Raw genomic sequence first — 16576 nt, forward strand, 5'->3', positions numbered from 1 at the left:
TTATCCCTATCAATTAAAAAGCAGAATAAAAATACAAACAAAAAACAAACTTTGAAATGTTTGTATGCTAATGCCAGAAGTCTAAGAAGTAAGATGGGAGAATTAGAATGTATAGCAGTAAATGATGACATAGACTTAATTGGCATCTCAGAGACATGGTGGAAAGAGGATAACCAATGGGACAGTGCTATACCGGGGTACAAATTATATCGCAATGACAGAGAGGAGCAGTCGGGAGGAGGTGTGGCGCTTTATGTCCGGGATGGCATAGAGTCCAACAGGATAAACATCCTGCATGAGACTAAATACAAAATTGAATCTTTATGGGTAGAAATCCCTTGTGTATCAGGGAAGACTACAGTGATAGGGGTATACTACCGTCCACCTGGTCAAGATGGTGAGATGGACAGTGAAATGCTAAGAGAAATTAGGGAAGCTAACCAAATTGGTAGTACAGTAATAATGGGAGACTTCAATTACCCCAATATAGACTGGGTAAATGTATCATCGAGTCACGCTAGAGAGATAACGTTCCTGGATGGAATAAATGATAGCTTTATGGAGCAATTGGTTCAGGAACCGACGAGAGAGGGAGCAATTTTAGATCTAATTCTCAGTGGAGCACAGGACTTGGTGAGAGAGGTAACGGTGGTGGGGCCGCTTGGCAATAGTGATCATAATATGATCAAATTTGATTTAATGACTGGAAAAGGAACAGTGTGCAAATCCAAGGCTCTCGTGCTAAACTTTCAAAAGGGAAACTTTGATAAAATGAGAAAAATTGTTAGAAAAAAACTGAAAGGAGCAGCTACAAAAGTAAAAAATGTCCAAGAGGCGTGGTCATTGTTAAAAAATACCATTCTAGAAGCACAGTCCAGATGTATTCCACACATTAAGAAAGGTGGAAAGAAGGCAAAACGATTACCGGCATGGTTAAAAGGGGAGGTGAAAGAAGCTATTTTAGCCAAAAGATCTTCATTCAAAAATTGGAAGAAGGATCCAACAGAAGAAAATAGGATAAAGCATAAACATTGGCAAGTTAAATGTAAGACATTGATAAGACAGGCTAAGAGAGAATTTGAAAAGAAGTTGGCTGTAGAGGCAAAAGCTCACAGTAAAAACTTTTTTAAATATATCCGAAGCAGAAAGCCTGTGAGGGAGTCAGTTGGACCGTTAGATGATCGAGGGGTTAAAGGGGCACTTAGAGAAGATAAGGCCATCGCGGAAAGATTAAATGATTTCTTTGCTTCGGTGTTTACTGAAGAGGATGTTGGGGAGGTACCCGTAATGGAGAAGGTTTTCATGGGTAATGATTCAGATGGACTGAATCAAATCACGGTGAACCTAGAAGATGTGGTAGGCCTGATTGACAAACTGAAGAGTAGGAAATCACCTGGACCGGATGGTATACACCCCAGAGTTCTGAAGGAACTAAAAAATGAAATTTCAGACCTATTAGTAAAAATTTGTAACTTATCATTAAAATCATCCATTGTACCTGAAGACTGGAGGATAGCAAATGTAACCCCAATATTTAAAAAGGGTTCCAGGGGCGATCCGGGAAACTACAGACCGGTTAGCCTGACTTCAGTGCCAGGAAAAATAGTGGAAAGTGTTCTAAATATCAAAATCACAAAACATATAGAAAGACATGGTTTAATGGAACAAAGTCAGCATGGCTTTACCAAGGCAAGTCTTGCCTCACAAATCTGCTTCACTTTTTTGAAGGAGTTAATAAACATGTAGATAAAGGTGAACTGGTAGATGTAGTGTATTTGGAGTTTCAGAAGGCATTTGACAAAGTTCCTCATGAGAGGCTTCTAGGAAAAGTAAAAAGTCATGGAATAGGTGGCGAAGTCCTTTCGTGGATTACAAACTGGCTAAAAGACAGGAAACAGAGAGTAGGATTAAGTGAACAATTTTCTCAATAGAAGGGAGTGGGCAGTGGAGTGCCTCAGGGATCTGTATTGGGACCCGTACTTTTCAATATATTTATAAATGTTCTGGAAAGAAATACGAGTGAGGTAATCAAATTTGCAGATGATACAAAATTGTTCAGAGTAGTTAAATCACAAGCAGATTGTGATAATCTGCAGGAAGACCTTGTGAAACTGGAAAATTGGGCATCCAAATGGCAGATGAAATTTAATGTGGATAAGTGCAAGATGATACATACAGGGAAAAATAACTCATGCTATAGTTACACAATGTTAGGTTCCTTATTAGAGCTAGCACCCAAGAAAGAGATCTAGGCATCATAGTGGATAACAGATTGAAATAGTCAGTTCAGTGTGCTGCGGCAGTCAAAAAAGCAAACAGAATGTTGGGAATTATTAGAAAGGGAATGATGAACAAAATGGAAAATGTCACAATGCCTCTGTATCACTCCATGGTGAGACCGCACCTTGAATTCTGTGTACAATTCTGGTTGCTGCATCTCAAAAAAGATATAGTTGTGATGGAGAAGGTACAGAGAAGGGCGACCAAAATGATAAAGGGAATGGAACAGCTCCCCTATGAGAAAAGACTAAAGAGGTTAGGACTTTTCAGCTTGGAGAAGAGAAGGCTGAGGGGGGTTGTGATAGAGGTGTTTAAAATCATGAGAGGTCTACAACGGGTTAATGTGAATCATTTATTTACTCTTTCGGATAATAGAAAGATTAGGGAGCACTCCATGAAGTTAGCATGTGGCACATTTAAAACTAATCAGAGAAAGTTCTTTTTCACCCAACGCACAATAAAACTCTGGGGATGTGGTTAGTGCAGCTGGGTTTAACAAAGGTTTGGATAAGTTCTTTGAGGAGAAGTCCATTACCTGCTATTAATCATGTTAACTTAGAAAATAGTCACTGCTATTACTAGCATCAGTAGTATGGAATATACTTAGTTTTTGGGTACTTGCCAGGATTGGCCACTGTTGGAAACAGGATGGTGGGCTTGATGGACCCTTGGTCTGACCCAGTATGGCATTTTCTTATGTTCTTATGAAGACTGCTCTTGGCAAGGCTCACCACCCAGCTGATCTCCCGCAACAGGGAAAACACATTGCAAGTCACCAAGTGGCTCTCTTCCAGCGACTTGGCACAAATCAGCCAGTCGTCCAAATACGGGTGTACTAGGAATTCATCTTTTCTCAACTCTGCCGCAACACCATTACCTTGGTAAAGGTTCTGGAAACGGTGGCAGACCAAGGGGCAGTGCCGGAAACTGAAAGTGGCATCCCAGAACTGCGAACCACAGGAAGCACTGATGTTCTAGTCAGATGGGAAGTGGAGCTACGCCTCGGACAGATCCAGAAAGGTCAGATATTCCGACTGCATGGTCATTATCACCGAGCACAGTGTCTCCATGTGAAAATGCATCACGCGCAGATGACGGTTGACACTCTTGAGGTCCAGAATGGAACGAAAAGAGCCCTCCTTCTTTGGCACAACGAAATAAATGGAATACTACCACATGAGTAGTATTCCTCAGTAGTAGACTGAGGAGATTGCTAATGTACCCTCCACTGCCTGCTTTTTCTGCGGGAAGCAGCAGAGAGACTCATTGAACACGTCCCGAGGAACGTATCATCCTTCTCGTATCATCTCCAGGACCCACTGATCTGATGTGATTTTGACTTATCTCTGATAAAAGAGAGAGAGGCGCCCCCTTCCAGTTCCTGGGGGGGGGGGGTGTCGACAAAACTTCATTGGCAGACTCGGGAGGTTCCACTACCCGGGTCTGCCCCTCTTCTGGGTTGTCAGGGACGAAAGGACTGAGACCTACCAAAAGGCTGAGCCCTCTAAATGATTGCTCTTCTATAGGGTCGTAAATGCTTTGATCCTCTAGCACGGCCTCTCACATTAAAGGAGCGCTGTACCTGCTTCTTATCCACGGCAAACGAGTAACTGGAGATTTGCCCCACTTACTGGCCAGTTTCTCCAACTCACTGCCAAACAAAAGCGAACCGTTAAAGGGCAATTTGGTCATATTGGCGGTCACATTGGTCGACCAATTCCTCAACCATAAATGACACCTGGCCGCTACTATAGAAGCCACCCTTCTGGCTGAAGTGCGAACCAAATCACAGCCCACATCTGCCAAGAAGGCAGCAGTTGCTTCCATAACTGCCCTGGAGTTTACCCCAGCATTATCAACCTCCTGGGAGAGAAGCAAACAAGAAGCAAACAAGATGCTCCCAGCTTCCCCCGGGAGAGGAGTCCAGAGGTCACCGCAAGCAATCCAGAGATTGACTTCCATGCCCCAGCTTCCAGAGACCCCGCACAGTTTCCTTTGACTGAGTGAAGATTAATTTAACCGTGGTTTAAGAGGATTGGTAAGTATAGTTTTCAGAAATTTTTGGGCTTATAAAAGTTTGGTGAAAGGTGAAATTAAGGGATATATTCTTTAGAGTTTGTGTGTGTCTGAAGTAATAAGCAAGCCAGAGATAGTTAATTCTAGTGTCTGTCTTTCCCACCCACTCAACCCCTGATTTTTAGGCATAAGACACTTTCTCATTAAAAATCAATCAGGGTCTTATCTAAAACATAATATTGTACCAGCCCTTATTGAAAGTTTAATCATCCCCTTGTAGGACACTAGCTGATTAATTACTAAATCCACCTGTAAATTTAAAGTACTCTCATGCCAACTCCCTTAGTATCCTAAACTTAACTAGGAACTCAATAATACAAAGATGAAGGCAGCAGTCCAGCAGCAAGAGGGGGGCTTTCCAGTCTTTTGCATTGAGTGTCACATGTATGATTTTTTACCTGCCGGTGAGAGATTGTATGTGTGCACTTGGTGCAAAGAGCTCCTGGCTCTCAGGGAACAAGTCCGATCTATGGAGGCTAGAGTAGCAGACTTGGAGGAGCTGAGGGAGACAGAGAGGTACACTGACGAGACCTTCAGGGACATAGTAGCCAAGTCCCAAATCCAGTCTGGCAGCCCCAGTGCTGCCTTGGATCAGAAAGGTCTCCCAGTAGGAGAACATCACCCTGGTGTAGCAGGAAGTGATCCTGTAGCAAGGACCTGCTCTCCAGTGATGTATTGTCCTCTCACACTGAGGACAAATCTCCAAGGGCTACTGCCCAAGAGGGAAGGGTTAGGCCGGCCATCAAAGTTGGTGATTCGATTATTAGAAATGTAGATAGCAGGGTGGCTGGTGGACGTGAGGACCGCCTGGTAACTTGCCTGCCTGGTGCGAAGGTGGCAGACCTCACGCGTCACCTAGATAGGATTATAGACAGTGCTGGGGAGGAGCCGGCTGTCATGATACATGTGGGCACCAACAACATAGGAAAATGTTGGAGAGAAGTTCTGGAAGCCAAATTTAGAATTTTAGGTAGGAAGCTGAAATCCAGAACCTCCAGGGTGGCATTCTCTGAAATGCTTCCTGTTCCACGTGCAGGTCCCCAGAGGCAGGCAGAGCTCCAGAGTTTCAATGCATGGAGGAGACGATGGTGCAGGGAAGAGGGATTCAGCTTTGCAAGGAACTAGGGAAACATTTGGGGAAAGGGGAGACTTTTCCGAAAGGATGGGCTCCACCTTAACCAGAGTGGAACCAAGCTGCTGGCACTAACTTTCAAAAAGGAGATAGAGCAGCTTTTAAACTAGAACAAGGGGGAAAGCAGACCGTCAACTCAGCAGTGCATGGTTCAGAGAAATGTATCCTTGAAGGATACTAATGAAACAGAAGAGTTAGGGCATCCCAACAGAGAGGTTCCATTAAAAGCAAACATAGTTCATATGCCTATATGTAAAAAATCACCAAAGCTAATGATTTCCGAATTATCCCAAACAACTAAAAAAACAGGTTGGTAAAACAAGCAAAAACCACACTTTGAAATGTCTGTATGCCAATGCCAGAAGTCTAAGAAGTAAGATGGGAGAGTTAGAGTGTATAGCAGCAAATGATGAGATTGACATAATTGGCATTACAGAGACTTGGTGGAAGGAGGATAACCAATGGGATAGTACTATATCACGGTACAAATTATATCGCAATGATAGGGAGGATCAACTTGGTGGGGGTGTGGCACTTTATGTCCGGGAGGGTATAGAGTCCAACAGGATAAAGATCATACAAGAGAGTAAATGCTCAGTAGAATCTATATGGGTAGAAATCCCATGTGTGTTGGGTAAGAGTATAGTGATAGGAGTATACTACCGTCCACCTGGACAAAATGGTCAGACAGATGATGAAATGCTAAGAGAAATCAGGGAAGCAAACCAATTTGGCAGTGCTATAATAATGGGAGATTTCAATTACCCCAATATTGACTGGGTAAATGTAACATCAGGACTTGCTAGAGATATAAAGTTGCTGGATGAAATAAATGATTGCTTCATGGAGCAATTGGTTCAGGAATCAACAAGAGAGGGAGCTATTTTAGATTTAATTCTTAGTGGAACGCAAGATTTGGTGAGAGAAGTAACGGTGGTGGGGCCACTTGGCAACAGTGATCATAACATGATCAAATTTAAACTAATAACTGTAAGGGGGACAATAAGTAAATCTGCAGCTCTAACACTAAATTTTAAAAAGGGAAACTTTGATAAAATGAGGAAAATAGAAAAAAACTGAAAGGTGCAGCTGCAAAGTGTTCAACAGGCTTGGGCATTGTTTAAAAATACAATCTTAGAGGCGCAGTCCATATGTATTTCGTGTATTAAGAAAGGTGGAAGGAAGGCAAAACGATTACCATCATGGTTAAAAGGTGAGGTGAAAGAGGCTATTTTAGCCAAAAAAACATCCTTCAAAAATTGGAAGAAGGATCCATCTGAAGAAAATAGGATAAAACATAAGCACTGTCAAGGTAAGTGTAAAAAATTGATAAGACAGGCGAAGAGAGAATTGAAATGACGTTGGCCAGAGAGGCAAAAACTCATAATAAAAACTGTTTTAAATATATCCAAAGCAAGAAACCTGTGAGGGAGTTGGTTGGACCATTAGATGACAGAGGGGTTAAAGGGGCTCTTAGGGAAGATAAGGCCATTGCAGAAAGACTAAATGAATTCTTTGCCTCTGTGTTTACTAATGAGGATGTTGGGGAGATACCAGTTCCAGAGATGGTTTTCAGGGGTGATGAGTCAGACGAACTGAACGAAACTGAACGAAATCACTGTGAACCTGGAAGATGTAGTAGGCCAGATTGACAAACTAAAGAGTAGCAAATCACCTGGACCGGATGGTATGCATCCTAGGGTTCTGAAAGAACTAAAAAATGAAATTTCTGATCTATTAGTTAAAATTTGTAACCTATCATTAAAATCATCCATTGTACCTGAAGACTGGAGGGTGGCCAATGTAACTTCAATATTTAAAAAAGGCTCCAGGGGCGATCCGAGTAACTATAGACCAGTGAGCCTGACTTCAGTGCCGGGAAAAATAGTGGAAACTATTCTCAAGATCAAAATCGTAGAGCATATAGAAAGACATGATTTAATGGGACATAGTCAACTTGGAATTACCCAAGGGAAATCTTACCTAACAAATCTGCTTCAGTTTCTTGAAGGGGTTAATAAACATGTGGATAAAGGTGAACCAGTAGATGTAGTGTATTTAGATTTTCAGAAGGCGTTTGACAAAGTCCCTCATGAGAGGCTTCTACGAAAACTAAAAAGTCATGGGATAGGAGGTGATGTCCTTTCGTGGATTACAAACTGGTTAAAAGACAGGAACAGAGAGTAGGATTAAATGGTCAATTTTCTCAGTGGAAAAGGGTAAACAGTGGAGTGCCTCAGGGATCTGTACTTGGACCGGTGCTTTTCAATATATATATATAAATGATCTGGAAAGGAATACGAGTGAAGTTATCAAATTTGCAGATGATACAAAATTATTCAGAGTAGTTAAATCACAAGCAGACTGTGATACATTACAGGAGGACCTTGCAAGACTAGAAGATTGGGCATCCAAATGGCAGATGAAATTTAATGTGGACAACTGCAAGGTGTTGCATATAGGGAAAAATAACCCTTGCTGTAGTTACACGATGTTAGGTTCCATATTAGGAGCTACCACCCAGGAAAAAGATCTAGGCATCATAGTGGATAATACTTTCAAATCGTCAGCTCAGTGTGCTGCAGCAGTCAAAAAAGCAAATAAATGTTAGGAATTATTACGAAGAGAATGGTTAATAGAACAGAAAATGTCATAATGCCTCTATATCGCTCCATGGTGAGACCGCACCTTGAATACTGTGTAAAATTCTGGTCGTCGCATCTCATAAAAGATATACTTGCGATGGAGAAGGTACAGAGAAGGGCAACCAAAATGATAAAGGGGATGGAACAGCTCCCCTATGAGGAAAGGCTGAAGAGGTTAGGGCTGTTCAGCCTGGAGAAGAGACGGCTGAGGGGGGATATGATAGAGGTCTTTAAGATCATGGTCTTGAACGAGTAGATGTGACTCGGTTATTTACATTTTCGAATAATAGAAGGACTAGGGGGCATTCCATGAAGTTAGCAAGTAGCACATTTAAGACTAATCGTAGCTGCATTTAAAAATGGTTTGGACAAGTTCCTGGAGGAAAAGTCCATTAACCATTATTAAGGCAGAGTTATAGAAATCTACTGCTTATTCTTGGGATAAGCAGCTTGGAATCTATCTACTCCTTGGGATCCTGCCAGGTATTTGTGACCTGGCTTGGCCACTGTTGGAAACAAGATACTGGGCTTGATGGATCTTTTGGTCTGACCCAGTAAAGCAAATCTTATATTCTTATGAAAACCATTCAGGTGATGCTAAGGTAATATGGAAGCAAATCATAATGGTCCTGATATGCCATCATATTCTATAATTTTCACTGTGCATGTGCTAAAAAGAAACTTCGCCTCCTTGCTCCTCTGGTAGGCCTACAACATCATGTATGTTACACATCAAACTCTTGAAAATAATGAAATTGCCATCCAACTGGCCGATGGGTCAATCCAGATTTATAATTCCGAGAACTTAAAAAGATGCCTTTAACATGAGTAAAAGCCTTAGTAAAATAGCTTAAAAATCTAAAAATGCAATCTCATTTTTTGACCTATAGTTGTGGTTAATTTCAAGTAAAGATATACAAACCTCACCCTTGTAAAAAAAAAAACAAAACTCCAAAGTATTTTGATCATTGAAAAAAACAAAGAAAAATCAAGAAAATTTGTCTTAAAAACATGAAAAGTATATATTAAATACAAATATAAAGTTGTGCTAAGTTTACAAACCTCTGGCAGAATTTGTAAGATGTGAAGCATTTTAAGAAAACGTGAGTGTTCAGGCAAAACAGTCTATTTTTAATGCGTTTCAAATTAAACTATTTTACGCATCACAGAATAGTACAATCATTAAACAAACCATAGCAATAAAGAAAATAATAAAATGGTCCTATTCAAAATTTTTCATACCCTTAGTTCTTAATATCATGTACTACTCCCTTTTGCATCAATGACAGCTTGAAGTCTTTTGTGATAGTTGTAAACGAGGCCCTTTATTTTCTCAAGTGGTAAAGCTGCCCATTCTTCTTGGCAAAAAGTCTCCAGATCCTGTAAATTCTTTGGTTGTCTAGCATGAATTGCATGTTTGAGTTCTCCCCAAAGTGGCTCAATGATGTTGAGGTCAGGAGACTGTGATAGCACTCCAGAACCTTCACTTTCCTCTGCTGTAGCCACTAAAGGATTGACTTGGCCTTATGTTTTGGATCATTGTAATGTTGGAAAGTCCAAGCATTGCCCCATTTGCAACTTCCTGGCTGATGAATGCAAAGTCTCCTCCAATATTTTCTGATAAGATGCTGCATTTATGCTGCCATCAATTTTAACTATATTCCATGTAGCTCACCCCCTCCCCCCCCCCCCAAAAAAAAAAACAACCCCAAAACAGCAGAGATCTACCTCCATACTTCACGGTAAGGATGGTGTTGACTTCTCTTGAAACATAGCATTTATGGTTATAACCATAAAGTTCAATTTTGGTCTCATCACTCCAAAGTATTTTGTTCCAGAAGTTTTGAGGCTTCTCTATATGCTGTTTGGCATATTGTAAGTGGGCTGTTTTGTTGCGTTGGTGCAGCAATGGATTTTTTCTAGCATTTTTGTTCAAGTATCTCCTTATTGTCCATGCTGAAACACCCACACTGCTTTATTTCAGGGAAGCCTGTGTTTCAGTAGAAGTTACTTGTGGGTTTTGCTTTGCATCCCAACAAATTTTCCTGCAGTTGTATCTGAAATCTTTCTTCTAGTTTGGTATTAACTGAACCCATAATTTGTAATTGGATGTATGTAACATCTCTGTATTTCATTTTTCAAAGGAAATTCTTGTAATAAGTTTTGTTAAATTGCATAAAAAGAAAATTAAAAAAAAAATTGCCATTTCTTGATCAGAGTTTGAACAGCAATGACTTGGCATTTTCAAATCTTTGGGTATCTTTTTATATCCTTTTCCTGATTTATAAAGTTGAACCACTTTTGCTTACAGATCCTTTGACAGTTCTTTTGCTTTCCCCATACTTCAGTAATAACCAAAGTCAGTGCCTCCCTGGATGAAATGCACAAGGGTATCTCAAGATCTTAGAAACTCATTGACTGTTTATACACAGATACTAATTACAATCAAACAAGGTATAGGTATGGATACCTACTTTTTATTGCCATCTCAACTTGTGTGTGTCAACTTGAGTGTATATTATCAGCCCAAACATTCAAGGGTATGTAAACTGTTAAATAGGAGCATTTTATTATTTCCTTTATTGCTGTGGTTTGTTTAATGATTGTGCTATTCTGTGATGAATAAAATAGTTTAGTTTGAAATGAATTAAAAATAACAGACGTGTTGTCTGATCACTCATGTTTTCTTAAAATGCTACACATCATGCAAATTTTGCCAGGGGTATGTAAATTTATGAGCACAACTGTAGATAATCTAATCACTCATTCTTTTTCTTCCACAGAAATGCCTAGCTCAAGCACTAAACCACTGTTGTAAGTGTACCATACATTTTCTTTCTTTGTTGGTGGCAATGTGTTGATACATTATATTATGAAGTGTAAAACCCAAATGGAAGCACAGGGATAAGGACAGATGATGATATTTCATTTTCAGCACCTGAATAAATGGTTGCTCATTAATGCCCCTCCATGTTCTTTTTAACATTCAAGCACATATACAGGTTTGGTTGGTTATCAAATTGTAGAAATGTGTGATACAGGCTGTGAGTGTCAGAATCAAGTAAGTTAAACCCAAGCAATGAGATGCTACCAGGTATTCAGCACAAGGAAAACTGGGCTGCAATAAAAGGACATAATGCAGTAAACAAACTGGTTCTCAACCCCAAATTCTTGTTTTAAATAATTCAGGTTAAAATATACTACAGCAGATAAAGACATACTTTGACTTATCCTTAAGAGGATTCACTAATACTATTTGACAATACTTTGTGATTACTTAAAATATTACAAAGCGCCATACAGACCTGCAAACAATCTAGAGATGTGCTAACAATCCTGGGGCATTTGGACTGACATGCCAGCTCAAATGGTAGGAAGTACTTGTCTGCTTCGATAAAGCTGGTCTTTGATTTTACTGGAGGAAGAGTGCTAGAACCAGGCTTGCCTTCTTCATGAGGGGGGCTAAATAAAATACAAAATTCTGATTAGAATGTCATAAGAATTTTCAGCTTTTGAATTCCTCTGTCACATTTTGCCTACTCTATATATTTGATAAGTTGTCTCATTTCTACACTTATTTTACAGCATGCAAACAAGACCTTCACAGTAAAGCAAACTAGGATGGATATTTAAGCTGAAATTCAGGACCAGCACCATAAAAGTATACATGGCAATGAAAAATGAATCATTCTGTAAATAGCCTTTTTCAGCAAGATCTTTAAAACAATCTGGTTAATTGAGAAAAGTATAACAAATGCATATTCAAATAGCAGATAAAGCAAGTTTGCCTCCCATAAATGGTGTTCTCCGTAGACAGGATGAACTAGCCATGAAATAGGGTTACAGTCGAGCAACTCTGAAAGGACCTCTCTCTTAGCTAGTAGAAGTTTTGCTCTATTGAGCATGTGCGAGAATTCTTGCATGGGCGTTGCCTCGTAAGCCCCTCAATCAATTTTAGAGCTAATTCTAATTAAGCGGTAGACATTCAAGGGAGGCAGGTGTGTATTTAGCATGGCTAATTCATCTTGCTTTCTACAGAGAACATTGTTTACGATAAGCAAACTTGCTTTCTATGTCAACAAGCAAGGCTGAGTTATCCATGACACATGGGGAGTCCCAAGCTGAGGGTTGCAGCAGTGCATTTACTGACAGGCCGATACAGTAAAGCGTGGCTGCAGTTACCCCGTTTCTAACCCGCTGTGTACTCACAATTTCGCCGCGTAAGTCTAACCCGCGATTCACTATCTGTTTTTACCAATCCTTACCGCTTCTTTAACTTGACGCGTATCCCTTTCCGCCCGCGGCATGTATATGTATGTAAACGATCCGATTAGCTATTCCCTCCCATACAGTAAAGTGCGCCCCGACTATCGCCTTTTTAGCCTGCTATCTCGCCGCGTCTTTAACCTACTAATTTACCACTTACCCTGACCCTTGCGTTAGTGTGGTTCACTGGTTGCTCAGCATATTCAATTTAAAGCTTTAACCTTGGTATTTAAGGCTCAGCATGATCCCATACATTCCATTGCACTGTCTGTATTCACAAGAATGTAATTATCTGATTCTACCACCAAAAGCCGCCTAGTCCCAAACCAACCCAATCCACAGAAAAAAAAATGCTTCTCGCACTTAGCCGCCCAGTCCCAAACCAACCCAATCCACAGAAAAAAAAATGCTTCTCGCACTTAGCCGCCCAGTCCCAAATCAACCCAATCCACAGAAAAAAAAATGCTTCTCGCACTTAGCCGCCCAGTCCCAAACCAACCCAATCCACAGAAAAAAAATGCTTCTCGCACTTAGCCGCCCAGTCCCAAACCAAACCAACCCAATCCAATCTAAGCCCAAGCAGAGAGAGATGAAATTTCAGTCCCAAACTTTCCCCCAGCCCCCGCTCACCTGCCCTGGCCGCAGCCACGCAAGCCCCCAGCAGCAGCAATAGAAGTAGAAGGGCGGCGAGAGAGAGCGGCTTCAGCAGCCCTGCCGGCAAAGATGAATACGTGCACGCCTGTAGGTCCAATATGGGCGCTCAAGGCAGCAAAGGCGCATGCGCACACGCCGTGACCTCCGACGTTCAGCCGGTCACATATTGGACGTACAGTTTTGCACGTATTCACTTTAGCCGGCGGGGCTGCTGAAGCCGCTCTCTCGACGCCCTTCTACTGCTGCTGCTGGGGGCTTGCGTGGCCGCGGCCAGGGCAGGTGAGCGGGGCCTGGGGGAAAGTTTGGGTCTGTGAAATTTCGTCTCTTTCTGCTGGGGCTTGGATTGGGTTGGTTTGGTTTGGGACTGGGCAGCTAAGTGCGAGAAGCATTTTTTTTCTGTGGATTGGGTTGGTTTGGGTTGCGCTCCCTGCCTCTAATCGCCGGCTGCTGGGGCTTGCAGGCGCCGGGCGCTCAAGAAAGCGGGGTCTGTAGGAGAGCCATCGACTTCCTGGTACCTGTCATTTCAAACGTCATTTGAAATGACGTTTGAAATGACAGGTACCAGTGCACCCAGGATACTGTATAGGCGCTGTATAGCGCCTATACAGTAAAATGGATTGCGCTTCATGGACGCGGGTTGGACGCGGCTTGCATTTGCATGCCATTTAAATACAGTATCGAGCGGTAGGTGATCCAAACTGTGCGTGCGGCAAACGCGGGTGCGCCGGGCACTAACGCACCTCTTTCTACCGCCCCTTACTGTATCGGCCCGTGAAGTAATCCAGATTCCACCATGGAAATTTCACTACTGGGTGAACAGGCTATGCAAAACTGCTTATCTGAATTTACTGTCACTCTTTGAGAGACTGTTCAGATAGTAATGGGAACCAAAGGTGTGTACAGACAACCATGTTACAGCTTTGCAAATGTCTTCAAGAGGTATGGCTCACACTTGAGCCAATGATGTAGCCATGGCTCTAACTGGATAAGAACCACCTCTCAGGGGTTCTAATGGCGTATCCGTACAATTTAGGGAGCAAATCTAATAAAGATGTGCATTCATTTTGCCAAATTAAACAATTTCAATTAAATTGCCTAATTTGGCATGGTTCGGGGGCAATGAAGCCAGAAAAGAATTTTTCTGAAATTTCAGGAAAATCGGGGGCCCATGGGAAAAAAAAAACCCCTGAACCGCAGGAAAACCGAAGTTTCCTGCAGTTCCCCAAAAACGAAGCCCAAAATGAACCTAAAGATAAATGCACATCTCTAAAATCTAATACCCTGGAAAAAAGAGAATGGAAGGTACACCCCTCATCCCTAGACACCAAACAGGTAAAGAAATCCTTCACCAACTCTGCTACTCGGTTGAGGGGCTGACATGCCCTCTCTGTCTTGGTGTGAATGTGGATCATCATCTTCTTATACTAAAATGGAATCCTGCACATCTTCCAGGCTTCCAAATTTGGATTTGAGGCCGATTAGATGTGAGCGATACAAGAGAGAAAATAGTATTTGGCATCTCCAGATGTAGTCTTTGTTCCATTTATTCTGTTAGTTTAAGTGCTCTGGTTATTGGTGGGGTATTATATCCCCTGTTGTCCCTGTTAACATCTTCAGTAGCCAGCATACAGTTGTGTCAGCAGCTCTGCAGCACAATGTGGTGATGCTAGAACAGCTTGTTCTGATGGCTTAATGGCTAGAGGCATGGAGCATTGATGTATTTCATGTCCCAGGGCTCGAGTCGTCAATGACTTCTGCTTTGATGGTGCTGGGGGGGGGCCTTATGTATCAATAGCGCCGATGCACTGTGCATTGACAATGCCTAGACTTTAAGCTTTTTGAGTATTGGCTGCTCTAGCAGCCCCACAGAATGGTGCCTCTTTTGCTTCAATACATACTACTTTTACTTATTCAACCCCAAGGATTTGGCCTATTCTGTCAATGGGGGAGATATTTTTGAGGAGCTCCTGCCCAACTCCACTCCTAGGGAGGCAGATGAGATTGCACCTTCTCAGAGACTTATACAGTACCTAATTTTCCAGGCCCTCGATCTTTGGATTTACAGGGACATCTGTTCACAATCATAACAGTTGGCTTGGTTATGTTCTGGACCTAGGAAGCAGTGGCATAGGTCATGTCCATCAGTAATGGACATTCTCCTACCGCAAATACAGTCCTTGAATCCACTCACTGTGGATATCTTCTTGCCGGACATTCTGAAGTTAAAATCTTTTTTTTTTTTTTTTTTTTTTTTTTTTAAAGTAGCACTGAAAAGTGCCATTTGTGGGCTTCTGAGGTAGCAAGGCAACTTTTAAGAAAAATGTTATCAAGATTTTCACATAAAAATAGTGAGCTCTGCAATTTATGTTCCCTTTTTAGCTGTTGGATGGGGGAGGGTGGTTTTACAGGTACTAGAATTGGTTTTATTGTTAACATAAGGGGTAAACACAGAAACAATTCTGTACTTGACTGGTTTACATTATTATATACTCTGGCATGCTTCTGAGTCGTGTGTCAAATGTTTGCAAATAATTTCTTAATAAACAGTTTCTAAATAAAAATATTGAGAGATAGAAGTACACATTTGTGCTGGTGCTCGGAAAAAAAAAGACTGAGCATGTGGGCAATGCGCCCGCAACAAGCAAATGCATGTTGATGGCCCTATTAGTTATTCACGCGCAATACAGAAAGTAAAATGTGCAGCCAAAGGCAGGCGTTAATTTCAGCCAGCACCAGGAAAGTGTACAGAAAAGCAGAAAAAAATGCTTTTCTATACACCCTCCGACTTAATATCATAGCGATATTAAGTCAGAGGCCCCAAAAGTTAAAAAAAAAAAAAATGCTAAATTTAAAAAAATAAAAACTTTTTTTTTTTTTAATTTAAATACAAAAATTTTTTTTTAAATCTGCCCACGACCCGCAGGTTAGAAGACGGACGCTCAATTTTGCCAGCATCCGTTTTCCGAACCCGTGGCTGTCAGTGGGTTCGAGAACTGACGCCGGTAAAATTGAACGTCTGCTGACAAACCTGCTGACAGCAGCCACTTCTGTCATAAAGGAGTTGCTAGGGATGCAGGCCCTCATTTGAATTTTTTTTTCTGAATTGCGCGCCCAGGAGAGTGGCCTGGGCACACACCAGGAGAGTGGGCGCTCACCGGTTCTCCCGCTGTGTTTTCTGTATCAGCCTGTAGCTAAGAGAGAAAGGCCCATTTGGTGCCACAGCATGAAGTTACCCACATGTCATGGCTAATTCAGTCCTGCTGAACTCCATAAACCACACAAAAACCACACACAGGAACTAACATTTCAAGCAAGCATCTTTATATAATTCCATACAGAGATTTTAATCACCAGAAAAACCAGAAAAGACCAATCTGATTAGGTGATTGATGTTTTTTCAAATAACAAATCTGATATATTTTATAGACACAACATGGAAACACATACAAACTGAGTTCAGAAAGCATATTGGATCAAATACTACTACTGCAATGTTTGTAATTTTGCTGTAAATAAAGTGATT

The 16576-nt window shown here is 41.4% G+C and overlaps 1 protein-coding gene across 2 annotated transcripts in view; it reads right to left on the bottom strand.

Annotated features, from left to right (window-relative positions):
• The window catches only part of ARFGEF1 (ADP ribosylation factor guanine nucleotide exchange factor 1), a 626657-nt gene that overhangs the window by 485192 nt on the left and 124889 nt on the right, over nucleotides 1-16576 (bottom strand). For both annotated transcript variants that reach the window (XM_029591432.1, XM_029591431.1), the window contains exon 3: nucleotides 11439-11595. In XM_029591432.1, the coding sequence (XP_029447292.1) occupies nucleotides 11439-11595 (157 nt within the window). The remainder of the gene's footprint in view (nucleotides 1-11438; nucleotides 11596-16576) is intronic.

This window comes from Rhinatrema bivittatum, chromosome 2 (assembly GCF_901001135.1).
Source record: "Rhinatrema bivittatum chromosome 2, aRhiBiv1.1, whole genome shotgun sequence".
Taxonomy (NCBI): Eukaryota; Metazoa; Chordata; class Amphibia; order Gymnophiona; family Rhinatrematidae; genus Rhinatrema; species Rhinatrema bivittatum.